Source organism: Salvia hispanica, chromosome 3 (genome assembly GCF_029641045.1).
Source record: "Salvia hispanica isolate PSC_SH4W2 chromosome 3, Shi_PSC_v1, whole genome shotgun sequence".
NCBI lineage: Eukaryota > Viridiplantae > Streptophyta > Magnoliopsida > Lamiales > Lamiaceae > Salvia > Salvia hispanica.
In genome coordinates, this window is record NC_142694.1 from 57,390,562 (window position 1) to 57,418,484 (window position 27,923).

The 27,923-nt window shown below is 35.6% G+C and overlaps 4 protein-coding genes across 5 annotated transcripts; 1 reads left to right on the plus strand and 3 right to left on the minus strand.

The window, feature by feature from the left end:
* Positions 1–1,135: 1,135 nt before the first annotated feature.
* On the minus strand, positions 1,136–3,452 carry LOC125215897 (homeobox-leucine zipper protein ATHB-40). The gene is made up of 3 exons (XM_048117479.2): positions 3,272–3,452; positions 2,616–2,947; positions 1,136–1,495 (listed from the first exon to the last, which is right to left on the minus strand). Exons 1-3 carry the CDS (start codon positions 3,354–3,356, stop codon positions 1,289–1,291), a joined length of 624 nt encoding a protein of 207 aa, XP_047973436.2. The 5' UTR covers positions 3,357–3,452; the 3' UTR covers positions 1,136–1,288.
* An 11,300-nt stretch (positions 3,453–14,752) lies between these two features.
* Positions 14,753–17,730, minus strand: PBRP (plant-specific TFIIB-related protein). The gene is made up of 3 exons (XM_048117062.2): positions 17,115–17,730; positions 16,148–16,306; positions 14,753–15,639 (listed from the first exon to the last, which is right to left on the minus strand). The coding sequence occupies exons 1-3, from the start codon at positions 17,685–17,687 to the stop codon at positions 14,866–14,868; spliced, it is 1,506 nt and encodes a 501-aa protein (XP_047973019.2). The 5' UTR covers positions 17,688–17,730; the 3' UTR covers positions 14,753–14,865.
* Positions 17,731–19,374: 1,644 nt separating this feature from the next.
* LOC125215602 (RmlC-like cupins superfamily protein) lies at positions 19,375–22,349 on the plus strand. The gene is made up of 5 exons (XM_048117061.2): positions 19,375–19,673; positions 19,748–19,929; positions 20,014–20,094; positions 20,420–20,722; positions 20,799–22,349. Exons 1-5 carry the CDS (start codon positions 19,415–19,417, stop codon positions 22,200–22,202), a joined length of 2,229 nt encoding a protein of 742 aa, XP_047973018.2. The 5' UTR covers positions 19,375–19,414; the 3' UTR covers positions 22,203–22,349.
* Positions 22,350–22,501: 152 nt separating this feature from the next.
* On the minus strand, positions 22,502–26,644 carry LOC125215604 (Protein phosphatase 2C family protein). Of its 2 annotated transcripts, none has more exons than XM_048117064.2 (5): positions 26,499–26,644; positions 25,851–26,350; positions 24,686–24,989; positions 23,002–23,151; positions 22,502–22,908 (listed from the first exon to the last, which is right to left on the minus strand). In XM_048117064.2, the coding sequence occupies exons 2-5, from the start codon at positions 26,288–26,290 to the stop codon at positions 22,627–22,629; spliced, it is 1,176 nt and encodes a 391-aa protein (XP_047973021.2). In that variant the 5' UTR covers positions 26,291–26,350; positions 26,499–26,644; the 3' UTR covers positions 22,502–22,626. The 2 variants fall into 2 exon arrangements, with proteins under 2 accessions (XP_047973021.2, XP_047973020.2); XM_048117063.2 differs by having other exon boundaries at positions 24,686–25,004; positions 26,499–26,643.
* Between the last annotated feature and the right edge of the window lie 1,279 nt (positions 26,645–27,923).

Consider the following 27,923-nt stretch of genomic DNA (forward strand, 5'->3'; position numbering starts at 1 on the left):
TGCTCCGTAGAAAAGCATGTTTTAGGTTTCAATTACACTTAAAACATGATTAATTCAAGTTATGAGCATGATACAAGTAAGAATTACGCGAATAGAATTTGTCCAAATAATCTGCTAAATAGATCCGATTATTATGTGATTTATTCTCATGCACGCTTCCGCTGCCAGTTCCTTTAGACCAGTGGTCGCTACGACACACGCAGTGGGCCGCTGGGCGTCTTGAACGCTCTAGAACTCTATCTTCGACTTTTTCCTATCTTTTTTACTCAGATATGCACAATACTCACAAAACATGTTAAAATACCAAAATGGATAAAATATGTGAAATATGAACATGAATTGCAATTAAGCCACTAAAAATAGGCCAAATAAGGGCTCTAAAATAGTGCAAAATCCGAGCGTATCAGATGACACCATATACGTTCACAACATGATTTAGTGCACAATTGACAAAATAAGAGTGAAATATTCATTTGTTTTATGTCAATCTAGGTATTATGACATGGTGTGTGAATATATATAGGGTGGTAAATAATGTTGGTGTCAGCGAGTGCATACGATCGCCATTTTGCAAACGGATTCATTGTGTTGAACGAAGTGTTTCGTATGATAAGCTTGTGGCTTTAATTTGTGATAGAATTGGTATAAACATGTATGATCGTACAATTCAAATTATATGGAAACGTACTATATGTATGTATGCCAATGATGTTTGATAGCATGTGTACATGTCAAATTGAAGTGTTCATTGAGTGTTCTGTGATTACTCAACACCATAGCCTGTTTATACAATGAAGTATTTCAATAAAAAGTGGCAGATGTGGAGACTCTCGTGTTCACATGCAGCAGCGACAACAAGATACAATAACATTTTGTGACGATAATTTTTCTATATTCAGTATATATTCTTTTATAGTAAAACGCATCAATAATACAAAGGACAACGGATCAGAACATGTCATTTTTTGGGAAAAGTTTTGGTGTGATACTCTTCATATATATAGATATATAAGAGAAAAAAAAAACAGAATAATGACAAGAGATACGACAAAGTGGCAACATTAGTAGTCAAAAAAGCAAGTTATGCTAGTGACATTTAATTAGTGGTAATAATTGTGTTGCAACTGACCAGTACTTACTGAAAATGAAACACCTATCCATAAAGCAAACGGATAAAACTAGGGATTAATTTACATGAGAGTTAATAATATTTACATATTGAATGTCTTATATATATAACCCCAATTCTAATTGAGCTAGCTACTAGTCCAAATTAAATTAGCCCTAATTACATATAATAGAGATTATCCCACTCCATTCCATTGTTCTGATCTGAATTGTAAAACACATTCTCTAATCCTTCCATTCCAAATTCCCCAAGAAAAGGTGGTGCTTCCATTGAGAAGGATGAACATGGACTGTTGCTTGAAAACCCATCTGACAGCCTCTGTATTTCCTTCTCCGCTTCCTGGAGTTGTTCCTTCAGCTTCAGAAGCTGTACCATAAAATTATAACAATTTTTTTTTAATTGTGAAATGCACATTAGATATTGAAACGTAATACTGGGAGCTTGACTTAGTAGTAGATTCCATTTTAAATAAGAAGAATATAATCTGACAACTAGTTGAGGTGGGGGTGGATCCTGCACGTACACGTGGCAGGGAGAGGCATGTGCAGCAACATCAAACCGAGCCACGGCTTAGCATTATCCACCTTAAATCACGTGGTACGGACATTTGCTAATAACCCTACAATTCTTTGGTATTTCAATGCTAATGTCCTGCTCATTTCGTCCATAATTAAATGTCTCATAGTATTTAACAATCACGGATTTAAATAATGTCCTGCTCATTTCGTCCATAATTAAATGTCTCATAGTATTTAACAATCACGGATTTAAAAAAATTGTTTAATTTTATGTAATAAAGTGAATAGAAAAATTAATAAAAATATGTGGCCTACTTTTATATATTAATTTTATAATAAAATATTAATATATTGAGTCAGTGGAATGCAGAGTTTACTCAGCTAAAAGAAAAAGAGAAAATGAAACATTTAATGACAAACGGAGAGAGTAAAAAATAAAATGGGAAATGATTTTTCAAGGCTAGGGTGCATGCATCTTCACCCATGCACCCAACTCTTCTTACTTTTTCTTTTATCTCACCCCCCAAAATACACCTAGCCACACAAATATGGCATCTTTTTAATCACTTCCTCGTACACATACATGAGCTGTTAGGCAGATAAAACTCAGAAATAAATGAGGAGTAGTTTTCTTGATGATAAATGACACATAGTTTTAGTGATAAAGTATAAGTGAATAATGAGTTTAAGTGGATGGATAAAATAGTGTGGTTAATTATTCTACATACGTAAAAGAGTAAAATTTTACTTCATTTGTCAAAGTATTACCAAAAAAATACTAATAATTAGAAAAGCTATAGTTAACATATTTACATTTTGACAACGAAGTTGAGCTCACCTCAGTTGTTAAGATACTTCTTCTTTACTCTTGTTATATAATTTGAATAGAAAAAGTATATTACCAGCTGAGTTGTGCTTCGTTGTTATCATAATAATAGTAAAAGAACATAGAGCGTAAAAAAATATACCTCGGTTTCAAGGCGGCATTTGTGAAGGACGGCGTTGTCGTGATCGGATTTAAGCTTGGAGTACTCCTCCTGGAGCTTGTTGCTCTTCCACCTGGCCCTCCTGTTCTGGAACCACACGGCCACCTGGCGCGGGTAAAGCCCGAGCTCGGCGGCCAGCCTCTCCTTCCTCTCCGACTCCAGCTTCTGCTCGCTCCCAAAGCACTCCTCCAGCATCTTCACCTGCTCCTCACTCAACTTCCTTTTCCTCATCGCCCCATCTCCCTCCCCGCCCCCGCCCTCGCACCCTTTGTTCTTCCTCCTCCGCCTCCGCGCCTTTGGCTTTGACGCCGCCCCTGCACACACCAAACATACACTCATATCATATACAAATCAAAACATACAAAATAGTATATGTGCTTGATTTTGTTGGTTTTGGGCTTGGTGTTTCTGTGTTTGCTCTTTTGGTAGATTGTTTGTTAGATTTTGTCTTAGCTGTTTTTTTGTATTTTTTTGTTGGACATTTTGGCTATCGTACTTTAGCTCACCACAGGGGGTGTTTATCTTCTGTACATATATATGTGCATGAAAAAAATAATTTTAGATTATGAGGGATACTAAAAAAATGTAAATAGAGTAAGTAAAAAAGAATAGTAGTCCTAGTTAATAGGTTTACTAACCGTCTTCAGGTACAAACTGGGTGTAAAGAGCATCAGGATAGTACTGAGAAATGAGTGCCATCTGCTCATCGACTTCAGTGTTCATCCTCTCTCCTTTTCTCTTTCTACAACTGATGTTAAGATATGTTGGACTTTTGACTTGCAAATTTGGAGTAAAGAGGTAGGAAGAGATGAAGCTGCTGCTATCTTGCGAGGTCTTCGGGAATGAATGGGAACCCTTTATTTATAAAGTTGAACCAATTCATTTAGCCCTTGTTAGACAAGAAAATTACGAGAATGCCATGGTAGTATTAATCTAGTCTATTGAATATAATTAGTTTTATTTTTGTAGTAGTATTACTTTGTTTCTTTAAATTATGGCTAAAGTTAGTGTAGGTTTTTTTTTTTTTTTTTTTTTAATATTTCATATTCCCTCCATTTCATAATAGTGGAGGCCTCCATTTCATAATAGTGGAGGGATTTTTTTTTTGCACAACAATTAAAAAAAAAAGTGTGTAATGTATGTACCCCTTTCGTCCCACAAGAATATGCACTATTTCCTTTTTATTTCATCCCACAAAAATATGCACTTTCTAATTTTGGAACTATTTTCTCTTTAATGAGATGGACCTATTTTCCACTAACAATACTTTATTTACTTTTTCTCTCTACCTCTATCTTACTTTACCAATTTTGCATTAAAACGGTGTCAAATCTAAAGTGCATATTCTTTGGGGACGGAGGGAGTATTAAATAAAAAGATACTCTCTCTGTTCCCATTAAAAATTTCATTTTGTCATTCTGTCCGTCCTTCATTAGGGATCCTATTTCATTTTTATAATAAATTGTAAATAGAAAGCATTATCTCAACACATTGCACAGGTAAGAAGATATACACAAACATTACGAAATTCAATGATTAACATTTCAAAATTTCAAAATAAGATGATATGATATCAACATTATGGAATGAAATTAACCTTTGTAATTTGAAAACAAAACCTTGTTGAGAGAAGCAAGTTAGGTCTTTCACAAATTAGGAAAACGGATGCGGTGGCGTAGCTTTACCATTCTTGTATCTTGATTTGGTGAAACGTGACTCCATCAAAGGGGTTCATTGAAATTGAAAGCATCCATATCTTTATATACACTATTTCATTTTACTTTATTCTTGTTTATTAGATATGATATGGTCTAAATATGCATGTAGTTATAATATAGTGTCCTTGTGATAGTAAAAGAGTACCATCCAATCCAATCCAATTATCCTAGATATGTGCTCTCTCTCCTCTTTTTTTTTTTTTTATCTTTGGAACCATGTGATTTACTCATCATCATACCCTCACTCATCTTGACTTTTTTCATGTTTGGATCAGCTTCCACTTCTTGATGTAACCCATCCCGAATTATTGTGATTAAATCTCTCTTGTCACCCTTTATAAGTATGTTTTAAACATGCATCCAATTGGATAAAATATAAACAAAATCATTCCCAATCCCCAGATATTGGAGATTAATACTTCACCTATACCTTATTAATAGATGTGCTTCTTTTCGGCATGAAGATTAAGAATAGTGTGTTAAGTGGATAGTGAATAAAGTAAAAGAGATAAAGACAGAATAAAGTAAGAGTAAGAGTTATTTTTTTGGCAAAAATAGAAATGACTGAATTATCTAGGAACTTTCTAAAATAGAAAAATAACTCAATTAACATGTTACGAGTATTTAAATCATGCATCACTTTATTGAATAAATTCGTAATTTTAGATTAAAACTCCACTATAGTGAAACTTTCATCTTCTAGTTATTCCCAATATGCACAAATTGTGACATGATTTGTAGTAATTCATAGTGAACGTGATTAGAGTAGATGATTCTACAATAAAGTGTGTGAATGTATACAAAAATGTCAAACGAATTGTTTTTTTTTTTCTTTTCCTCCAACTAAGAATATTGCAGGAACCAAGGAAGGGCACTTGCAATTGGCTTTCCTGATTGGGTAATACGTATAAAATTGAGAAATCTATTTTTTTAATTTTAATTTGGTGTCTAATTTCTAATCAGCCAGGTTAGGTAGTGGGTATTGGGATCCCAAATGACCACCTCGAAATGATTAATGAAATAGTAAAATTTGCCTCTGGATTAGGAGTAGCAACTTTGTTGTCCAATTAGGTGGTATTCTCCTCTTTCCATGCCTTCCACCTTCAGCTGCGCCCCTCTGACTCATCACCCTATCTACATAATTACAGTGATTTTTAGGAAATTAACAATACAAAACTATAGTAGTAGTACTTGATTAATTGATAAAATAATAATAGAATTTAATACTATTGGATTAGTAGCGTAGAGGAGCACGTCATGGTCAAAAATTTCAATGTAGGTCCATCATACTTGATTAGTTTACTATTGCACTATCCATTCATCTTCATGATCTTCAAAATTGAAAATGTTTATTCAACTGTATTACTCCCTATTTTAATATCTCCAAATTATTTTATAATTTGGGATTAGGGTAGTGGGCTTGAATTAAATATAGTTTTGGCATGATATATTTAGGAGAGTTGGGCTAATTGGGCCGAAGATAATTTTGTTACTAGGAAGAGTTAGTATGATCAATTATTTTGAAAAAAATTATTTAGGGTACAATTAATAATATTTGAGTGATGTTTTGAATATGGAAAACGTGGTATGATTTCAATAATGGCTGAATTGCACAATAAATGTTATTATGTGCTTGTATACGTATAATACTTGGTTTTATCTATGCTTAGAGCACTCCCAATGGTGCCGGCTAAAAGTCGGCGTTTTTTCGCTGTCTATCGCCGAGTTATCGCCGACCAATGGGAGAGGTCGGCGATAATTCGGCGATTTTTCCTCCCGTTTTATCGCCAACGGGCGAAAAATCGCCGGATTATCGCCGACCACTGTGGGCGATAATTCGGCGATAAATATATTTTTTGTTTTTTTTTTTAATTCCTGTACTATTTTTTTTAATTAATTTTCGTCGTTGTAATGTTTACCCGTGTTTAATACAACGAACTTTATTACTATTATTTGTTTTGTCTAATAAATTAAATTAGCTAGCTTTATTATATACAAAAATAAAACAATTAAATTAGTGATGACGTAAAAATGAAATGTTGAGTTAGGGAGAAATAAGGGAGAAACCATTTGAGCAGTTGGCTAAAAGTTGGCTAAAAACTGGAGATAAATTATGGTGCTGATGTGGCGCTGATGTGGCAGGAGTTAGGGAGAAATAAGGGAGGTTTTAAGGAAACTGTTGGGAATGCTCTTAGAACATGAAAGAGTTCATTTGTGTAATTTGAAGTTTTTAGATATACTATTGAAAAGCATTTTTATCTCTCAATTCCGTTTCTTCTTCACTCACACAAAAATCACACTAATTTGAAGTTTTTAGATATACTATTGAAAAGCATTTTTATCTCTCAATTCCGTTTCTTCTTCACTCACACAAAAATCAAGTATATATATATGGCGATGACAACCAAAATGAATGGTGTAATTGGTTAAATGTGAAGCTCGCGTTCGATGCAAATAATATATCGTTTGAAGGTGCCACTTTAAATTCTGCCTAATTGTTGACGTCCCAAATTTATGATGAGATGTGCTCATGCGACAGATGAGCGCAATACAGTCCAAAGGAAACAAATGAGATTTCGAAGCTTACATCGACATGAGTATACAAGCTCGTTCACAATATCTTAAAGCACTCTGTTAGTACTGTAAATTCAAGAAACGTGCTAAGAAAAATACATGTATTACTGAAGTACTTATACAAGATATGAATAAATTACCATATGAAAGAAATCACCTGTCTGCTTACACTTTTAGGAACATGTTATGGCCTTTAAATAGACCCCAAAACTGAAATCATTGATTTGTGCTAAGCAATAATTGTTTCATGTACATTTTTTTATGGATAATGATTTTTTTCATGTACAACAGCTTTAGTTCAAATATAAAACTGTCATGTATCAATCACTGCATAGTGCGAAGGAAAGCTGGTACATAATTGACAAACTACAAAAGCAGAGACCATACACTAACATGAGTATTGTTTGGATATTATTGATGTTATGAGATATTTTTTGACACAATAGCTTCAGTAATTTTGGACAGTATAATAATAACTGAATAATACATGTGTTACCAATTAATTGTGATTGATGGTGTTCCATTCCACTTTGGCTTGTTTCAATTTCACGTGATAAATTTATATTATACTAACATGAGGGTCACGTACATTTACATTATAAATAAGTTTCCTAAATAACTGTGACAAAGAGAAGTGTGAACACCCATGCGGAAGGGAGGGATTAATTATAAACAATGTAAATAATCCATCCATTCCCAAAAATAATCCCATTCTAGTACTATGTTCTACAAAATTAGTTCATTTTTTTTTATTTTCAAAAAATAATTTTACCACATACTTACACTATTAATATAATGAGCTTCGATATCCACGTTATGCAATTACTTTTATATTTTTTATACGTTAAAACCCATATACACATTATAGTCTTAAATATTCATATTTTTAGGCAATACTCTCGTCCCACAAGAATATGTACTATTTTTTTTGTCTATCTCATAACAATATGTATTTTCTAATAAATAGAAAAAAATTTCTCTCAAATAAAATGAGATTTATTTTTCACTAACAATATTTTAATTATTTTTTTTTTACTTTAATAATTATGTATGATTGTGTATTAAAATTCATATAATATATAATTAAAAGTGTATACTCTCGTGGAAGAATTAGTCAATTTAGAGGTATACCAAGTAGTCAATTTTAGAGGTAGGGGTTAAGAGATTTAGACGGCGACACGTGGAGGAAGTTAAGAAGGTCACTCAATCCAGCCCCTATCCACGACTTAATTAACGACACGCACACATCATTTTATTGTGTCAGAACTCAGAAGGGATTGGGTTCCATTGGTCACCATTTTCCTTTTTCTTTCTCTAGATATTTACTTCCGCCGTCCTATCCCAGATAATTTGTGACACTTTAACCCGATACAAGTTTTAAGAAATCTAATAAAAAATGAGTTGAAAAAATTAGTGGGATGTGAGTCCTATTTTTAAAATATTAGTTTTATAATAAAATGTTAGTAAGAATGAGTTAGTGGAATATGAGGTCCACTACCAAAAATGGTAAAAGTGAAATGAGACAAATTATGTGAGACGGTCTGAAATAGAATACTGAGTCGAATTATCTAGAACGGAGGGAGGGAGTATTTTTTTCATAGCAAACATTAGTTATTATAGTTTTCACTTTTTGACAGAGAAGAAAAGCATTACTAATATCAATCCTGACACATGCCTAGCTAGCTATGCTAAGCTACCTAAAATCGCATGATTCTGTGTCGAAATGGGCATGGCTGTCTCTAGAACAAGGATTATTTCTATTTCAAGTTGCTTGGATAAGCTTAACACCATTGTTTATTGCGTGCTTAGATTATATTTTCATGGATAAGGATAATCTTTTTTACACTTAAACTTTTTCTGTTTTGGGAATAGATTTATACATGTAAAACCAAATGGATCACGAGGTGCTTTGATAATTGCAAAATTTGTTATTTTGAGATGCACAAAAGATTTGGTCTACACCTCATTTTTTAACTTTCTTCCTCTCTTAAATTGTTCCTGCAGTTCCACTAATTAATTGATGGACGGATTCAGCCAATTGGAATTTTTGAATCCAAAATGGACTATTGGAATCAATGGAATTCTACTAAAGAATATTGGACAAAATGGAGTAAATAGATGGTGAATGGTGATGCTTGGTAATAACGTGTCACCATTTTGTTCTACTCTATTTTTACACAGCTTTATTTTGGATCCATTCAAAATTAAAAGGATTTTGTATATATGATTGTTTCATAGGATTATTAAGTTTTTAACACCATATTTCTTTCACATATTGAAAGTTTAATAAAGGATTGCCGCTCTATTAAGTAGTTTTCGTGTTAACATATACTCCACTCATTTCGCCTTATCTTAGTTGGGGTATTTCTTTTTAACACAAAGAAATGAATATTTAGAAGTTTGTGGATGAAAAATACAGTGATAGAAAAAAAAAGTAAATAAGAGAAATAATACGACTTAAGTACCGTAGAAAGAGTAGTTGATATAGAAAAACTATAAAATGTTGAATGGTCTGTCAGTTAAGTAATTCGTTTTACAAAATCATTGATTATTAGTAAAATTGAGACTCTTTATAGTAGTATTAGATTAAGAAGTTAATTGGTTATTAGTTATATATGGTTTTCCAAATAAACAAGGACAAAAGATATGTACCTTTTCAAAACGAGAAAAGTCACTGTTATATTGTAGAAATTGGGTAGGAACTATTGTAAGAGCATCACCTATTGATGTCAAGCCACATCAAATCTACCTACACATTTTCCTCGACTCTAAACTTTCGGTAATACTACTATCTGACTATTATACTTTTCTATACTTTCAACTTCAATTATTAATCAATCCTGCTGTCATAGTACTACTACCATTTTTTTAAATATTTTATATTTACTTTTATATATGATCATATAGATGTAATTAAATACGAACTCTAAATAAACTCCAAACTTTGTTAATACATTGCCAACATAATGTCAGTATATTGTTAAATTTTAAGATTTTGATATTAACACATTATCAACAAACATAATCGGTTGACAGTGTGTTGACATCAAATCTTGAAATTTAACAATGTGTCAGACAAAATTTGGAGTATACAATACATAGAGCTAGCTTGGAGATTATCACTACCGCCCTATCAACTATATATGATCACATTATTATGAAAGTTGAAACTAACTCTTCATTACCCATAAAATTGGAAATTTGATGACCACAATTTGATGTTACCAATATCATTGTATCAATTGTCGAACGCCATCACATGGTTAATATGGTCAAGGCGAAAAATTTAGGCGGCTAATTATGTAACAAATTAAAGGTAATCATTTTCTTTCTCGTGAAATATTCCAATTTAAATTAATTTATAACGTTTTTTACCAAACATAATTTAATTTTATGAAGAACCTAATGATACCTAATTGCATGTATATTCACACTAAGAGGTGTTATAATTTATACTACTATCATGACACAAATTATGCAATCACCATTCACCACACTAGGTACGCACCAATTGTACAATGTTATGACATCAATTGCACAATGTCATCACACTAATTGCACAATATCACCGCATTAGTTTCACAATGTCGTCACACTAACTGCACAATATCATCACATTCATTGTGCAATGTCATCACACTCGTTGTACATTATCATTATAACAGTTAGGAAATTTAATCATAAGAGAGAAATTAAATCATCATCATGTAAATTTAACGTATGTTATTATGATTAAGGAGTAAACTATAATTCTTATAAAATTACATTTAATTTGATATACGATATGTTTTATGAAAAGATAATCTATATCAAAAATTTGGATGGAATTTAGAATTTTGATTTATTTTAGAAAGGAGAAAGTGGTTTTTATTATGGCTGATTATCAAAACTAATTTTTATTATAATGATTAAATTTTTTACCTTAGTGTCTAAAATGTGAGACATCAGTCAATGGCCTACATTTGATATGTGTTTGCACAAGTCAATAGGTGTTCTTACTTCTTATCCTTATGATTCAAAATGCATGTGAAAGTGAGTGGACATGTTAGTTCCACCTCGGCTCAAAAACTCCCTAAAAACTGAAGGCATGGTAGCTATTTAACTATTAGTATAGTAATAGTACTGTAAAAAAGTTTGATCCAAGTAAGTCTCGTAAAACTTAAAAATAATTATAGGAGTAAATCATAAAATTATTTTAGGTATTTCAATTATAACATTTGTAAAAAAAATGATTTTTTATGATTTTCAAACATCATTTTTTCGTGACAAAAAAAAGGATAAATCAGAAAGAGGTGGAAAGAAATCATCCTTATTCAATGCAACAATTTCATTTGGCAAAGCCAAAAATTATTGTTGGGGATCCAAATTCTTGTTAATATATGGGGCATTTTGTTGTCGTTGTCATCATATACTACTACGCATACATTTATTAGTGTATTTCAAAGATAATTATGATCTTATAATTAGTTTTTAAATAAATTTATGAAAACAACAAAATATAAATAAAAAACAATAAATAAGTAGAGAATATAAAAAAAAAAAAAACAGCTAAATCTCTCTTAGTAGAAGTGACGGAGGTGGAGACTGGAGACCATTGCCCAACATAGGATGCATGCTATTCCTAAATATGTTTTTTAATATTGTCTCCATCCCAAACAATTATGAATTTTAGGTACAACACACATTTTAATACGAAATTGATAGAATATAAGATAGATAAAAATAAAAAGTGATTAGAGTGTTGTTAGTAGAGAATGAGGTCCATTTCATAAGAGAAAAAAAAATTGCAAAACCTTGAAGTGGACTAATTTTATGGGGAAAAAAAAAAGCCTATTTTTATGGGACGAGGAGTGTACTATACTAATTGTTCAAATTTCAGGTATGACCATGGCCCTCCGGACGAATGTGGCTTTGCCACCGATATTAGAATCACAAAAAAATACTTCCTCCGTCCCACATTTGGAGTCACTTATTGTTATGGCTCGGATTTTAAGAAAGAGTTGGAGTATGTAATAAATGAAGTGAGATGGTAGAGTGTGTAATAAATGAAGTGAGATGGTGGAGTTAGTTGAAGGTGAGTCCCTTTTGACTTTTGATTTTTGTTTTGATTTATTTTAATGTAGATAATGACATTTTTATATAATTTTGATAAAGAATGGGTAAAATTGTATGACCAATATGGAAAATTCTAAAAGTGATTCTTAAACTGGAATGAACTTTTATGGCAAAAAGTGACTCTTAATCTGGGACAGAGGGAGTATCATTTTATACACGTGACATAATATTAAAAAAAATGATACGTACTCCATAATTCAATATGGATTAATAAGACTAATTAGAATTGGACCAAATTCTAAGTTAAATGACTTATTGTCAAACTATATTGTTCTCTCTCTTCTCTCTACTCTCTTCTCTCGAAATGGTTCTTTCCCATTTTTTATCACTATAACACTTACTTTGTTGCTTTTCATCTTGTTGTTGGCTAAAATCATGGTTTTGTGAGCTGTCCCTAATAGATTCTCGTTGACTGGGATTGAATTGGGCCTCTCTTAATTTTTACCTTTGGAACAAAAAGGAATGAAAATGGTAAGGAAATATAAATGACGTGTGGGTGTATTAATGATTAACCCAAGCTAGGGTTTAACTATTTCATTTTTAAATCCTTTTTATAGGATATGGTCGTAACTCTCCGTGAATCGTAAGCTTTAGATAAATTCGTTATATTTGACTTCCACCATTAACAATTAAAGTGAACTTAAATATTGGAGTACTAATTAGTTTCATGTCGTTTGATCCTGACAAGCCAAGTACATCATTTTCTAAACAGCTAATTACTTGTATTCAATGTCCCAGATTAAAGGAGTCATTCGCCTAATAGTCATTGGCGGACACACATGTCATTAAAGAGGGGCTTAAGCCCTTCCTTAATTGAATTCTTTTACTATTTTAGTCGTATTATATTATAATTTTATTAGTATTTTGTGTACAATAACATATAAAAGCCCCTATCAAAACAACAAATTACAAAAAACTTATCATCTCATCCAAAATTTAGAATATATAGTCCCTACTGTAACAATTTTCTGTGTCCGTCCCTGCTAACAGTCAAAACAAATATCTTAATGCCAATACTCACTATATATTCAGTTTCATAGGGTTTTAAAACTCAGCAAATCTCCTAATTTTCACTTGGAAATTAATGTAATAAATATTGTTACATATAGTTAGTACCCCATAAATATTGCATTAATGTAAAATGTGGAGTAGTAGTTAGTACACTGTATACGTCATTGTATCTAGATAAATACTAGAATCAATTGTGTATTCGACCAATTAACACAGAGACACATACACATATATAAATGTGCATAATTTCATTAGTCATCAACTGCTTAAAGAGGAACTCAAACTTTTCTATTGGAAGACAACCCCTACTTCACTACGACTATCACAATAGGTTAATTAAATACTTAAACATCAAGTAAAATAAAAACAAAAGGAACCAATTAAGCCACGTACAGCAAGATTAGTCTCCACAACCCGAAGCAAGCAATCTCTGCACACTACTATATTTAATATTTTCTCTAAATAAAAAGAATCTAACGCTGTCTTAATTTAGTAATTATTGCATTCTTCCAATGAAAAGTTGGTAAGTGGCACACTAACCTCCCTTCCTTTCATGCCATCCCTTACTTAATTGCTATATACTCCATATATTTTGGTGTTTTTATTTTATAATAATGCTTAGAAAAGAGAAGAAATAAAGCTAGCTGTCTATCTATTCTCTTCTAAAATGTTCTACCATATTTTATGTGCACATGCTTTGCACTCACTTACTAAATCAGGCGAATAATATTTGTAGAATAGATGTACGTGTTGTTGAATGAGAATGGCCATCTGTATGAAAGCCTCAGGTGTCATACATAGATCCGAAGATAATGGGGTGCAAAATGGGAGCTTTCTCAACTTTCTATGAAGGCTATATATATATAAACACACACACACATGCATTAATCCATGGCTAATGGTGGTCCATCTATATGTCGGACTTTGTCTCTAAGTTGTATAGATATATCTTACATAATCCACACCAACTAAATAAAACATGTTTTGTCTCCAACTCTAGATCAACATGTTATGCCTAATTGAAGTAGACCATGCATGCATATTTCACTTCTCGAGCTCGCTACGCCACGTTTCGGTAACTTCCAGAGTCTTCTGATTTTGCCTCGATGTTTTTTATTAATTTAAATACATGAGCATAGTGTTCTTTTGATTTTCTCCACAATCATCCATTTCTGTTGGCAATGAAACAAAATATAACTATAACAATATCTCACATCGATATAAAGAGATAATTGAAACCATTGTAGTACTATAAGTATAATGGGTTACCATTCCTATCACAAATTGGTTTTAGGATAGAACCTAATAGATTTTAATGAATTTTGATTGAATTATAGTAACTTGCATGCATATGGCATATTACATGTAGTGGCAGGTATAGTTGCACTCCCAAACTTTTTCACTAAGTATATAGTATGCAATGTGGAGTAGTATTAAGCGATGTGGTGGTATCTAAATAAAATTTCAAAGGTATCTCTCCTTGTGCGGCCCGTGTCTGTTTATTAGGTACTCTTTTTCGTCTGTTATTATTTGGACAATTGGGTTTAGCCCATTTGTTTGTAAAAGAAATAAATAGGTATGTGAAGAATTGAGGAGAATGCGTTTTGTTACTAAAATAATTTCATTTTTCATTTTCTCCCTTTCATCTCATTATTTTTTAATATGACCTCTATTACTACAATTTACAATACAAATAGCCAATTAGACCAAAACTTCGTCCAGTAGTTTCTTTATTGCCAAGATACAGATCCAATTATACAATGGCCGCATCATTTTGAAGCATACATAATAAGTACAGAAACCAATAAGCTATACTAATTGAACTTATCATTTATATTTGGTGGCATAAAACCTTTATCTACCAAATCTGATCCTCCCTTGTGAAGTTGCATAAACTGCATTGCTGCAGTTGTTGGAGGCCGAAAAGGCCACGGCACAACACCAGCAGCTAAAGCAGGGGGAGAAGGAAACTGAGCGTGTCTCAGGGAGCTAGATGCAGCCGTTGCATCTGTATCTAATCTTTTATCTTCCCCAATATTGCATTGTAAATCAATTTCCATATTTTGAGTCGAATCGGGTCTCTGAGTAGAAGAAATTCCAACAGGAACCTGGGGCTTCCAGAATGGTGTTCCAAGCATTGCTTGGTTGTAGGCTCTGTGGAAACTCTCTTTGCTTTCAGAAGCAGCACTCTCTTTGCCTTTGGTCTGAAGGGATGTGCCTAACGTTTCAGTGGGTTTTGTATGCCTGCTCTCGGTGTGCTTTTCAAGGGGAGTTCCTTCAACTAGATCACCTCTAGATGATGATAAGCGCCCAGAAGAAATAGTGGCTGTTGGAAACGCTTTCTCTGGAGGAACAACCGGATTGTAATTCGATGGGAGAAGATCGTCCCAGTTTTCCAATAGCTCTTTGTAAACTTTCCGCAACGTGACTTCTGTAAGACCCGTAACCTTGCAGATTTCAGCTTGTGTCTTGCGCTTATCTTCCAGCTGACAGGCCAAATAGATAGCAGCTGCAGATATGCTTATTGGATTTCTGCGTGTGCAGAAGCACTTGTTGATCACAACCTCACCAATGTGTGTTGCCAGCTCCTTAAATGTTCAAGAGCAACAATTATGGGAAAATATATACGGCAATATGGGAATAATCAACTACAAAAAAATTAACCCCACAGAGATACAATCATACTAATGTGGAGAAAAAGATCGTTAAATCAAAGGAAATGAAGCATGAACCTCTAAACAACAATTGTCTAGATAATTAATGCTTACGAATGTGGAGAAAAAGAGAGTTAAATCAAAGCAAATGGAGCACCAAAATCCATCTTTTCTTTTCCTTTCCTTTTGATGTATACAAAACAAGCTTGGACAGTACTTAATGACAGCACACTTTGCGGTCAAGCAACTTAGAGTAGTTCTAATACACAAACTGTATGAAATCTTATGAGCATGCAGAAAGTAGCTTCAATCAAACAAAGTATAAGGAATCTTTAAGAAACAGACTAAAACAAATACCTGAGGGAAGCTTATGGGCATGCACAACTTAGCTTCAATCAGACAAAATATAAGGAATCTTTAAGAAGCAGATTAAAACAAGTACCTGGGCAGACTTGTTGAGCTGGAGAAGTGTACAAAACCTCGGCATGTGTACAGATATTGAATTGCTATTAATAGGTTGACTCAGTTGTAGAGCTTCTCCAAGTATCTTGATGTACTTCCCTATCTCTTTCTGCGGTAGATTTGCAGCGCTCGATATTTCCTGGAAATGAATTCAACACGACAACTTAGGAACCCGAGGGATACAACAAAATAAAACTCCTGCTTGTTTACAGTGATCTAAGACACCCTACAGCTCGTTTTCCCAAATATTAACAAATTTAGGACCTAACACGAGACAATATACTGTTCTTGGCTCCAATGAGCGGATAAGTCAAACAGTCAATGGGGTCTTTGGACTGGTTCTGAATATGATTGACCAATCACACCAAGCCATGTGTCCATTTGTAATGGTCACTTTCTATCTATGTGATCAATGTATGTATCTAGATTATCCATTAGCATGTAGTCTCTTTTAAGGCGAAGGAAGTTTTATAACTTGTGTTCATGAGTTGCAGGTGCTTTCCATTCTCAGAGGTGTGTTTCTTTACTAGTTACTGTAAATAAGGCAAGTTCAGCAACAAACAAAGTTGAGATTATGGTTGTTTTTATATCCATTCCACTTTTTTCGATCTTTTACCATGCAAAATTCGCAAAACAAGAATCCATTATCTACTATACTATAGTTTAAATAAGAGAAGTTCAGCATCAAATAGACAAGTATATGTTTGTTTTCATTTCTATTCCACTAATTTCAATTTTCCACTATGTAAAATCCCCCAAAATAAAGCTTGTTTAACGCATCTCCAATGTCTACTAGCACTTTCCACAACTGTAGATTATCTATAACAATCAAAGATCACCATTGTCCTAGCTTTTACAAAATTTTAAAAAAATGCATAAACCTCAAAAACAAAATTGAAATTCCACAATTACAATAATTGCAAAGACGAACAACAGAATCCGATTACCTGCAAGGTCCTCGGCTCCTGAGCTTCTCGGATGGCCTGCACGAGCGCGGCGGTGGCGAGCGCCTCAACGCTACGGTTCCTCAAACAAGTGGCGGAGGAGCAATCCCTAAATAGCTGAAAGGCGTGGTCCGATATATCACAATCCAATCCGAGAATGGAAGCCACATCGATAATCTGCAAATAAGCCCTAAGATTATCAACGACGACGGAGGGGCCCGAAGCGGTGCCCTGCGACGTCGTTTCGAGGACCCGCTCAAGCTCGGCGAGGTGGCCGGCGAAGGAGAGGGAGGAGTGGGCGAAGACAGGGTAGGGCTCGAGGGACCAGGTGGAGAAGGCGGTGATGAAGCCGGTGGGCTCGAAGGGGTCTTCGTCGTCGGTGAGGGTTTTGGGGAGGGGGAGGTCGGAGGTGACGAGGCAGAGAGGGGTGTCGTGAGCGCGGAGGTGGAAGAGGTGGTGCGGCTGAGTCTGGCGCTCATCCACCACGCGGCCGCAGGATGCGCACTCAGTGATGCTCCGGCCTGAGCTGGTGGTGGCGCACCGCCCCTGCCCGGAGGAACAGTAAGGGCAACGCATTTTGGGGATTGGCTAATAATTGTACCTTATTTTTTGTAATTTGATGTTGGGGTTTAACCATTTTCATCTTACTTCTTAGTCGCGTTAATGAAATACAGTCAACTGAGTTTTGACCAAATTAATGAGTTAACTATCGATCTAATCAATTATATTAACCTAATTACTTTAACATTAAAATTTATAAAATATTTTTCTTATTTATAAAATCCACCGCAATCGTCCACCATATCTCCGGGCTTGTTCACTTCTTCCTATTTGAAAAAGTAGAAATGAATGTTGACTTAATTAAAATAAGCTGGTCCTACCAAACAGGAAATAGTTGAGGGAATTTAGTGTTTCATATTTGACGGACAACACGCAAGCCCTTTCCATGCATTCACACGAATACGTCCCTATCATTTTGCATTCAGACGAATATGTTGACTACCCAAGATTATGTCCTCGTCGGAGTATGGCCCCACCGCTTAGCGGCCGGATCTGAGACTGCATACACAAATCGCACTCGTTAGATCCAACCTTATTCAAGAACGGTGAAAGGGGTATACACGTAGAATCAAGGATACCGATCAACTTTTGTACGCGTAAACATTGTTGTAAGCGGCAGAAATCTGTGGATCTTTGTCGTCGCCTCTTCAACAGCTTCCGAGGGGTGCAGTGTAGTGAGAGAGAGTAAGGCAAACTCAAAATGCAGACGCAATATGTGAATGGGGAAACCCAAAATTTTGAGGAATACTTCGGTAAACTGCCCACCAATTCTTGTCCACTTTAGCGGGAGAGAATTCCAATATCAAGTGGGAATCGTGAAACATCTCGTGCGAAAGTCTTCATGAATAGTGCGGACCGGATCGGAATTCGAGGGCCATGCAGAAACATCAAATGAACACCGAACCAACTTTATTGCCATGATTTGACCCCATTTCTGGTCAATTAATAAACAGTGAACGAGCCCTTATATTCTTATTATGTTCCATTATTTCTCAAAGCCGTTTCTATTATTCGATCTTACAGCCTCCCAAATCTTATCTTTTAGTAATTTATTGTCAAGATTTAGAATTAAAATACAAGCATAAAAATGATTTAATATTATAATTCAATCAAATATTGGATTTATAATTGAACACTCCAATTCCACATTTACAATTCTATGATATCAAAGGAAACCTAAAAATGATAATTATGAGGCAAAAAGTTATTTGGTAATCCAATCAAAATTTATTTCTTATCTCAAGTCTTAACAGCTCCCTTATCGCGCTTTTAATCTTTTTCATTTCCACTATTAAATACAGTGAATGCAAATTATTGTAGAACAGAAAATCTTAATAACAACCCATATAGAAATCCAGCCATATAATTTTATATAGGAAAGTACTAATAAGAAGAAAGACAGAAAAAAGAATTAATGGAAAACAAATTTGCTACTAGTATAAGTTTTCAATTTATAGGCGGTAGGTGGTAACTTGTTAAATGTTAATTATAGGAAATTGAAAACTATTCAAAGGCGAGAAAGCCTATAAAAATCGATCTGATGGGCCGGCCCAATAGGATGTTTGGGTTTCCGACGATATACAGCCATGCACAGACAACCTCTCCGCGTGGCATTGGCTCTCTCTCATGCAGAAGCCACGTATCCCATTCCCCCCCTCTCTCTCATCCTACATCCAAACAAAACCTCAACTCTATTCAATCAAGCTCAACCCAAGCCAAGAGAATTTTTCACTTCTTCAAAAATGAGACCCATTTTGATACTAACATTTTGTGTGTGGTGTGTGATTGCCATCACTTGTAATGCTAATGAATATGAAGAGGAAAAAGAAGGGTTTGTGGTTAGAAGGGAAAATAGGAGGGTTTTGGTATCCACCGAGAATGGGGAGATTGTAGCCGCTCGTGTGGGCTCTTCCTATCTTGTTCATTTCTTCACTATGGATCCCAATTCACTCTTCCTTCCTGTTATTCTTCATTCCGACATGGTTTTCTATGTCCACACAGGTATGCTATCATTTATTTTATTTAGTTAAATGAGTTGAAAATCAAATTAAATTAAAATGGTGTTAATTAATTAGGGAGTGGGAAGTTATTCTGGACGGAGGAAAGTGAGCTTAAAAGGGCGGATTTGAGGAGCGGAGATGTTTACAGACTTGAAGCCGGAGCTGTTTTCTTCATTGAGAGCAATTTGGAGACAGATACTCAGCGCCGAAAGCTTAGGATTCATTCCATCTTCTCCAATTCAAACATAGATATTCATGTATAATATCTATATATACTCATTATTATTATTATTATTATTATTAATTCTTTTATTTTAATATAATGTTTTGGTATTATGCAGGAGCCGCCAAGTGAGCCTTACTCGAGCATCCGCGATATGGTTCTTGGCTTGGACAAGAAAGTCCTGCAAGCAGCTTTCAAGGTGGATTTCTCTTTACTTATCTAAAATGGACTATATATTTTCACCATAATACTAATATAAAATCTGAAAATAATTTAATATTTCAAAGTATTATTCACTCCCTACGTTGCATAAACATTATTTTACTTGTATTTTCAATTGCATTAAGATTGAAATAGTATATTTGAACAAAAAGACTAAAAATATACTCTATTTTTCAACTTTAGCTAATAGGAATATTTATATATTGATTATTAAGAAAATGACTATTTTATACCATTGCCAATATTGTTCTGTTGGTAAGCATAACTAGACGTGTATAAAGTTATAAACCTTTGATTCTAAGGTATGTGATGAAGCAATAGAAGAGTTATTGAGCGGAATGAAGCCACCGGCGATAATCCATGGAGTTCCCAAAAGTGAGAAAAGAGCACGGGGGATGGAGCAAAAATTCCTAGGAAGCATTCTCGGTAGTGACATATTCGGGTTGAGCAAGAAAAAGGGAAAGTCGAGTACAAAATTGTTCAATCTCTTCAAAGAGGATAAAGATTTCCAGAATCGCAACGGCTGGAGCACGACAGTGACAGGGAAGAGGCTCTCTGCATTGAAGGGGACCAACATTGGCCTATTCATGGTGAACTTGACAGCGGTAACTCACCCACCTTGCTGTGTCCACTATCGGTATCGTTGTTTATGTATATATGTTACTGACCTTAATATGGCAGGGATCCATGATGGGGCCGCACTGGAATCCTGTGGCGACTGAGGTTGCTGTGGTCGTGGAAGGGCGGGGAATGGTTCGTGTAGTGTGTCCGAGTGTTTTGAATGGGACGGGATGCAGTGAGATGAGGTTCGAGGTTGAAGAAGGTGACATCTTTTCCGTGCCAAGGTTTTACCCAATGGCTCAGATGGCTTTCAACAACGAGACGTTCGTATTCATGGGGTTTAGTAGCTCTGCGAAGAAGAATCATCCTCAGTTTTTGGCAGGGCAGGCATCGGTGCTACGGACCTTGAGTAAGGATGTGTTGGCAACGTCGTTTAACGTGGGGAATATGACAATGGATCAGCTGTTGGATTCACAACAGGAGTCAGTCATCTTGGGATGTGTTTCTTGTGCTGAGGAGGAGTTGAGGATATTGGAGGAGGAGAGGGAGAAAGAAAGAGAGAGGGAGGAAGAGGAGAGGAAGAGGGAGGAAGAGGAAGCCAGAGAGAGGGAGGAAGAGGAGAGGAAAAGGGAAGAAGAGGAAGCCAGAGAGAGAGAGGAAGAGGAGGCAAGGGAGAAGGAGGAAGAGAGGAGGAGAAAGGAAGAGGAAGAGAGGGAGAGGGAAGAAGAGGAGGCTAAAAGGCAAGAAGAAGAGAGGAAAAGACGGGAAGAGGAAGAGGAAGAGGCGGCGAGGAGGGAGGAAGAAGAACGGAGGAGGAGGGAGGAAGAAGAGGAGGCTAAGAGGCAGGAAGAAGAGAGGAAAAGACGGGAAAAGGAGGAGGAAGAGGCCGCGGCAAGGAGGGAGGAGGAAGAACGTAAAAGGCGGGAAGAAGAAGAGGAGGCTAAGAGGCAGGAAGAGGAGAGGAAGAGACGGGAAGAGGAGGAAGAGGAAGCGGCGAGGAGGGAGGAGGAGGAACGAGAAAGGCGGGAAGAAGAAGAGGAGGCTAGGAGGCAGGAAGAAGAGAGGAAGAGACGGGAAGAGGAGGAGGAAGAGGCAGCGGCAAGGAGGGAGGAAGAAGAACGTAAAAGGCGTGAAGAAGAAGAGGAGGCTAAGAGGCAGGAAGAGGAGAGGCAAAGGGAGGAAGAGGAGGAGGAAATGGCTAGGAGAGAGGAAGAAGAGAGGCAAATGCGGGAAGAAGAGGAGGAAGAAAGGAGGAGACAACGAGCTGCAGCTAAGAGAGAGGAAGAAGAGAGGCGAAGGGCGGAGGAGGCAGAGATAGCAAGGAGGGAGGAAGAAGAGAGACAGAGACGAGAAGAAGAGGAAGAAGAAAGGGGAAGGGAAGAGAAGCAAAGGCGAAGGGAGGAAGAGGAGGAACACGAACATGAAGAGCAATGGAGCGAAGAAGAAGAGGCAGCGGAGGAGGAGAGGAGAAGGGAAGAAGATGAACGAAGAGAAGAAGAGAGAAGAAGGGAGAAAGAGGAATGAGAAGAGCAAGGCGGAGGCCCATGAACATGAAAATCAAGAATGTGATGTCCCAACTTTTGTAGCCTACTTCTTGCAATGGAGGATGCTTGTAATTTTAAAATAAAATGGGTTGCATGTTTTTTATGGAATAAATTCTAACTTGAACAAGAGTGTTTTCATCTGTTTACTTGTTGTGATGGGTTTTCTCGACACCAACAGTTCCCATCTCGAGGTTAGTCTAACAGCATAAACTGAGAATTGGTACAAGTTGCATAAACTGAGGTTTGCTGAAGAAATTTCGTAAAATAAGGAACATCAACTTTAGTTTTTTGCTGAAGAAAATTTATCTGATAAAGGGACATAACTTTATCCGAGTTCATACAATGTCTTATGCCGAAATACAACAGCGAGAACCCAAAATGATTTAGAGCGCTAAGCAAAATGTTCACGAGACATAAGAGACGACAACAGTCAGATCGTCAAGTTTACCGCCATAATACGTATACCCAGCTTCTTGAGCTGCAGAAGAAAATGGAGTCTGATGTTTCGTGTGCAGTGCGCGTGCGCGTGCAACATCTGCAATCTTCTGTGCTGTATCGCTGGGGCTGAGTTGTTGTTTAACTGCATCAGCCACAATGGATGCTACCTCTTTAGCATACAAGTTGTCGAACAGGCCATCGCTTCCTGCAACAACTACGTCTCCAGGCACAACCGGAATCTTGAAAACCTGACGTTTGCATAAATATAATGTCAGATTTACTAAATTACAAGCAGATGAAAATTGGGGTGCTGTTATGGTAAAAGTTCCTTTTGCACTCACCTGACCAGAACTTGGTAGGTCTCCCTGGGTTCCTCGTTCAAGTTGATATGTGAAGTTGAAACCATGTTGTTGCACAGGTGATTCGAATATAAGGGCGCCATCCCTAACAACTATAAAGCCACTATCTCCAAGATTAATGGCATGGAGATCCTGCTTAAATGGAAAAATCTTTTAGAACACATCCTCTAACCTTTCTACAACAAGATATTGCATATTGCTTCCTAGACTGTGATCAGTTGAAAATGAAAAGAACTACTCATGATGATAAACAACATGACTGGCTTCATTCCACATGCTATATCAAAAGTTCCACATATGGAATTGAAATTGACAATGCCTACATTTCTGGAATCTTGATAATGTCTGATTAATAACCTGTTGCTATTGTTTCTGAATTATAACCAGCTGCAAGTCAGCAACTGTTACTGCAAATAATTTAGTTTTAAGCATGTAACAGGAATTGAATCCCTAATTTCCTCAAAAATAGTATGCTGCAAGTGTTCCTGTGACCATATCTACTTTTTTGAGTTCTCTTCCTCTTCTAAATGTCACAAACCAAAATTTCAGGATAGGAAATTATCCCAATAGATCCCATCTCATTAAATAAAAAAGGAAGCCAATTGCTAACTAAAATTACAATTAGCTAAGCCTACTGTGAGTCTGTGACAATTTTCTATTTAATCAATCAAGTTCATAATCAAGGTAACTTAACAATATGTCACAAGTCACAGGTTCAGAGTACTGGAAAAAACAACCAAACGGAACTTCAAAATTCAGTTTTAGTTCAATCAAGGCCTTAGCAAAAGTTTGGTTATTTTGGTGCATTTTTGGGGGAAAATCTGTTATTTGGTTATCGACCAAACCAACAAAATGCTCACCCCCACTATCCCCCAAAAAAACAAATAAAGAAAAAAGCCCTTAATAGTTGAGTGCCCCCAAAAGAAGGTGAGTAGGTCATCAATGATCCTCCTCCCCTATCCATGACCTTATTATCTCCATTCTCTATTTCCACACCTTCCTTCACAATCCCAAAACAAACACCCATTCCCAACCTACATTCCCCTCCCTCGATCAATTTTTCACCCACGACTAAATGCAAGTATAACAGAGAACACATGCATAATATCGATATAATATATACTACTCTCTTGCTCTTTATGTGTGAACGTGTGTATAGATAAGTCATTTCTTGCTTTTATTTATATTCTTTTATTTATTGATGTAAAAAAATTGCGGACTGATGGATAGTAATTGAAGATATGAATGGCTAACAGTTAGCATAGTAGTCATTTCAATGTATATAAGAAATAAACTTTTTCTCATCCTTAATTCTCCATCTTCCTCTATGTACTTATGCAGAAATTAAATAATCTGCTAAATAGGAAACCACAACGTGATGATGACAGTTTCTACAATCACCCCAACATTTAACAAGTCCTGAAACAAAGAGGCAGATTACTTAGAGAAGCACACACATCTCTGATAACATCCTAAGGCAGCAATGCTTCTGTATCACACTCAAGTAATTCATATAAGCAAACTGTACCACATCAATGTGCCATTAACCCTCTATTGTTTAAAACATTATTTTGACAGAGCTATGGTACCAACATTTCCAAAACGAGTAATTGTTGAGGTAAAAGATTATGATAGCAAGTCCAGATTTTATATTAAAAGTTCAAACCTGGTTTTTGAGGGCGATAATGCAGGCTGTTGATGAACCCATGGCATTAGTTGCAGCATGAGCTTTTTCCAACACAGAAAGGGGATCAATGTCATCTGGAACTTTACTAATTGCTGCAACCGCATTTGACATAAGCTCACGTGCATATATTCCTGCATTAACACCAACATCTGCCCAACCACCAACACCATCGGCAACACCAATTACTTGCTTGTCGACACAGATAAAATGAGCATCCTCTCCTCCTGTAGCTACTTTATCTGGATGGGGAAGGTAGCATGCTCCAGAAAGAAGCTTGAGAGTGCTGTGGATTGAAGTCCTTTAGAAGTTGAGCATTATCAGTATCAAATATCGAGCATAAAAATGTCCATGCTGAAAAAAAACTGCGAATATTCCTTGAAAATCAAGTGTTGACAGTAATTATAACTTTAACACTTATAAACAACATATAGCATTTCAGCCCTCTTGTGAGACCTTCGCTGATTCACTTATCTATCAAAATTCAAGATTGGCTTCAAGCATCACATGCTGTATCATTTATTTATTAAGAAGAAGGTATCACATTCATTAGCCAAGGAGCATCATATTAAGATTTCACAACACTACGTTCAACTTTTACAATGTCCAATCAATTGCAGTCATACAAGCAACGCACGAAAGCAGCTAGGAAGTAAAAAGACCAGAGGATGAGTGGCGAACAACTTTGTTCTCATTAAGGAGTTCAGGCACAACCATGCAGCAAAAATTATACAAACACATTCCATTCTGTGCTGAATTTTAGAGATAAAACATAACAGGAACTCATCAGCAAGGTTAGCTTCAATTCAAACCCGTGAACAGAACCCAAGCACCCTCTTCCCCAAACTTGTAAAGTTACCAATTAATTTAGAAATGTGTGGCGTATCAAGATAAGACATAGATGAAATGTCACAACCCTATCTTGAGCCCCACAACTAAGCCAAACAAAGCATAAAAAGTAAAGAAAAAGCCAACAAGCACGCCACAATTTTTCTTCAAAGGAACGAACCAACTATCTAAATCCCAAATGCACACTCATGCCAGTGAAATCACTCTGTTCCATAATTCCACAAAAAAAACTGAAATGATTCACATCAGCCAATGCAGGTTCAAAACAAATAAACCAGAACAAAAAAAAAACACGCACTCCTTGTCCGAAACTGCAACAATTGGAATCTCTCCAGAGTGACATGAAGATGAGAAAGTACGGATGCTTTTCTGCTCAAAATCAGCCATTAACCATCCTTGAACACCACCATTTTTTCTTCCAATTGCCACATTTGTCAAGCTCAATTTAGCTCTCCCCCGTATCTCAGGACTCCTAGTACCGAAATGCACACCACCGGGCTTAACAGCACCCGATAAACTACCATAACTAGACACTAAGGTATCAACCACAACATCCGCAGGAGCTACTATCGAATAAGTGGACATGCTTTGTGTACAAAAAGATAAACTACTACTTGAACAATTCTGAAAAAAGAGGGTTTCTATGAAATGCAGAGGCTGATATTGCTTTACTCTTGCAGCTCTCGGGAGGCCAAAACAAAAGGCAGTATTGAGATTCGAGAGCAATCCCATTGGCATTCCTTTCCCCAAATATTCACTCAATTTGCGGCACTCATTATGGAATTACATATACATCAACTGCAACCAAAAGAAAAGACTTTTAAATTTACCATTCAAATTGTTGAAATTCAAAACAGAGAGAGGATTCAATGCACAATTTATTTATTAAATCTGCTATTAAAATTGCATGGAAAGAGGATGGAAGTGAGTTAGGGAAGAAACGAACCTTATGAGTGAAGCTTCATACCCAAATTTCAGAAGCAGAATTATCGTTATGGGAAAATTTAAAATTATTGTGAAATTTTGATGTGGTGTGTCGACGGCGGCGCTCACAACACAGTCACTGACAAAACCCAAGCCCAACTACACATGGTAGACACAAAAGCCCATTTTCTTTGTGGACTTGTAATATTTATGAATCCAATTGGCAATCTGTATTTGCTTCATTTTTCTAGCTGTAACTTATTCGACAAAATTTTGGACGATTTTTTTAAGGCAGTAGAGTTGGAAAATAAAAGGAGAGAGGGCGAATAATTGGGAAGATCATAGGAGGGGGATGAAGAGAAGCTAGAACCGAATTCAGATTCTCACCTACGAAGAAGAAACGTTTGTGCTTGTTTGCTTGTTAATGAAATGGGCTATAAGTATGTGGGCCTCCTCTATTGTTAGAATTAAATGAGGCGGCTCATATTTGCTCGTCCATCCCTTTATAAATGAGGGGTATTCATTTTTTATGGTTCCTTTATAAGTAATACATTTTTATTTATAGAAAAAGAACATTTTATCTTTTTTACTTTATCATTTCTTTCTTACTTTTTCTCATTATTTTTCTCACTCTTACTTTATTCTCTCTTCACATATAATGGCCGGAAGGAATACCTTATAACAACTCATATATTATTATTAACTAGTATCACGTGCTATGCACAGATTAATATATTTTTAAAATATTAATTTTAAATTTTAAATTAATTAAATAAAATTAGAATCAATATCAACAATGAACAATATGAGTAACAATTTTAGTTAAATAAGAATAAAAAACTATAAAAATCAAAATTGAAGCATAATAAATTTGAAACAAATCACATAATATAATGTTTAAACATTAAATTATAGAGTAGGAAGATAAAAATCTATCACAATAAATAATTAAATACAATGGATAGATAATTACTCGTCATTTTCAAAACTTCTTTATGCATTCAATAAAATTACAGACAAATTAAATTATACGATATGACTAAACCTACTTATAGAAATGTATATAAAAAATTAGCCATGCAAGAAAGCATTGTTCACGTCGAGATGTGTGATCTTCCAAGAGGAGGAGACAGCAAGAGATAAGATCAATCTGATAGTGTTTGGTTTGACCACCGGGCTGAAAGTTTCAGAGAAATCGAATCTCGGTTCTTGAGAGAACCCCTAAGCTACTAATCGAGCCTTGTACCTTGCTATGCTGCCATCAGCATGTTTTTTTAACTTGAAGATCCAAGTGCAACCAACTAGATTTTTACCGGGTGGTAAGACTGTCAAGGTCCAAGTATGATTCCTCAATAAGGCTAAGAATTCTGCCATCATAGCTTGTCTCCAAACAGGAATTAGCAGGGCATGATTGACAGATTTTGGAAGAGAATAAACAAGAAGGACA

What these genes read in the sequence shown, in the direction of transcription:
- LOC125215897 (XM_048117479.2), bottom strand. Translation starts at nt 3,356, where the DNA reads ATGAACACTGAAGTCGATGAGCAGATGGCACTCATTTCTCAGTACTAT. An exon ending in CCAGTTTGTACCTGAAGACG is followed by an intron (nt 2,948 to 3,271) that starts GTTAGTAAACCT and finishes TGGTGTGTGCAG; the next exon opens with GGGCGGCGTCAAAGCCAAAG. An exon ending in AATGCCGCCTTGAAACCGAG is followed by an intron (nt 1,496 to 2,615) that starts GTATATTTTTTT and finishes TTTATGGTACAG; the next exon opens with CTTCTGAAGCTGAAGGAACA.
- LOC125215602 (XM_048117061.2), top strand. Translation starts at nt 19,415, where the DNA reads ATGAGACCCATTTTGATACTAACATTTTGTGTGTGGTGTGTGATTGCC. An exon ending in ATTCAAACATAGATATTCAT is followed by an intron (nt 19,930 to 20,013) that starts GTATAATATCTA and finishes GGTATTATGCAG; the next exon opens with GAGCCGCCAAGTGAGCCTTA. An exon ending in TCCTGCAAGCAGCTTTCAAG is followed by an intron (nt 20,095 to 20,419) that starts GTGGATTTCTCT and finishes TTTGATTCTAAG; the next exon opens with GTATGTGATGAAGCAATAGA.
- LOC125215604 (XM_048117063.2), bottom strand. Translation starts at nt 26,290, where the DNA reads ATGCCAATGGGATTGCTCTCGAATCTCAATACTGCCTTTTGTTTTGGC. An exon ending in TTATCGCCCTCAAAAACCAG is followed by an intron (nt 23,152 to 24,685) that starts GTTTGAACTTTT and finishes CCATTTAAGCAG; the next exon opens with GATCTCCATGCCATTAATCT. An exon ending in ACCTACCAAGTTCTGGTCAG is followed by an intron (nt 22,909 to 23,001) that starts GTGAGTGCAAAA and finishes TGCAAACGTCAG; the next exon opens with GTTTTCAAGATTCCGGTTGT.
- PBRP (XM_048117062.2), bottom strand. Translation starts at nt 17,687, where the DNA reads ATGCGTTGCCCTTACTGTTCCTCCGGGCAGGGGCGGTGCGCCACCACC. An exon ending in AGGAGCCGAGGACCTTGCAG is followed by an intron (nt 16,307 to 17,114) that starts GTAATCGGATTC and finishes ATTCATTTCCAG; the next exon opens with GAAATATCGAGCGCTGCAAA. An exon ending in AGCTCAACAAGTCTGCCCAG is followed by an intron (nt 15,640 to 16,147) that starts GTACTTGTTTTA and finishes TGAACATTTAAG; the next exon opens with GAGCTGGCAACACACATTGG.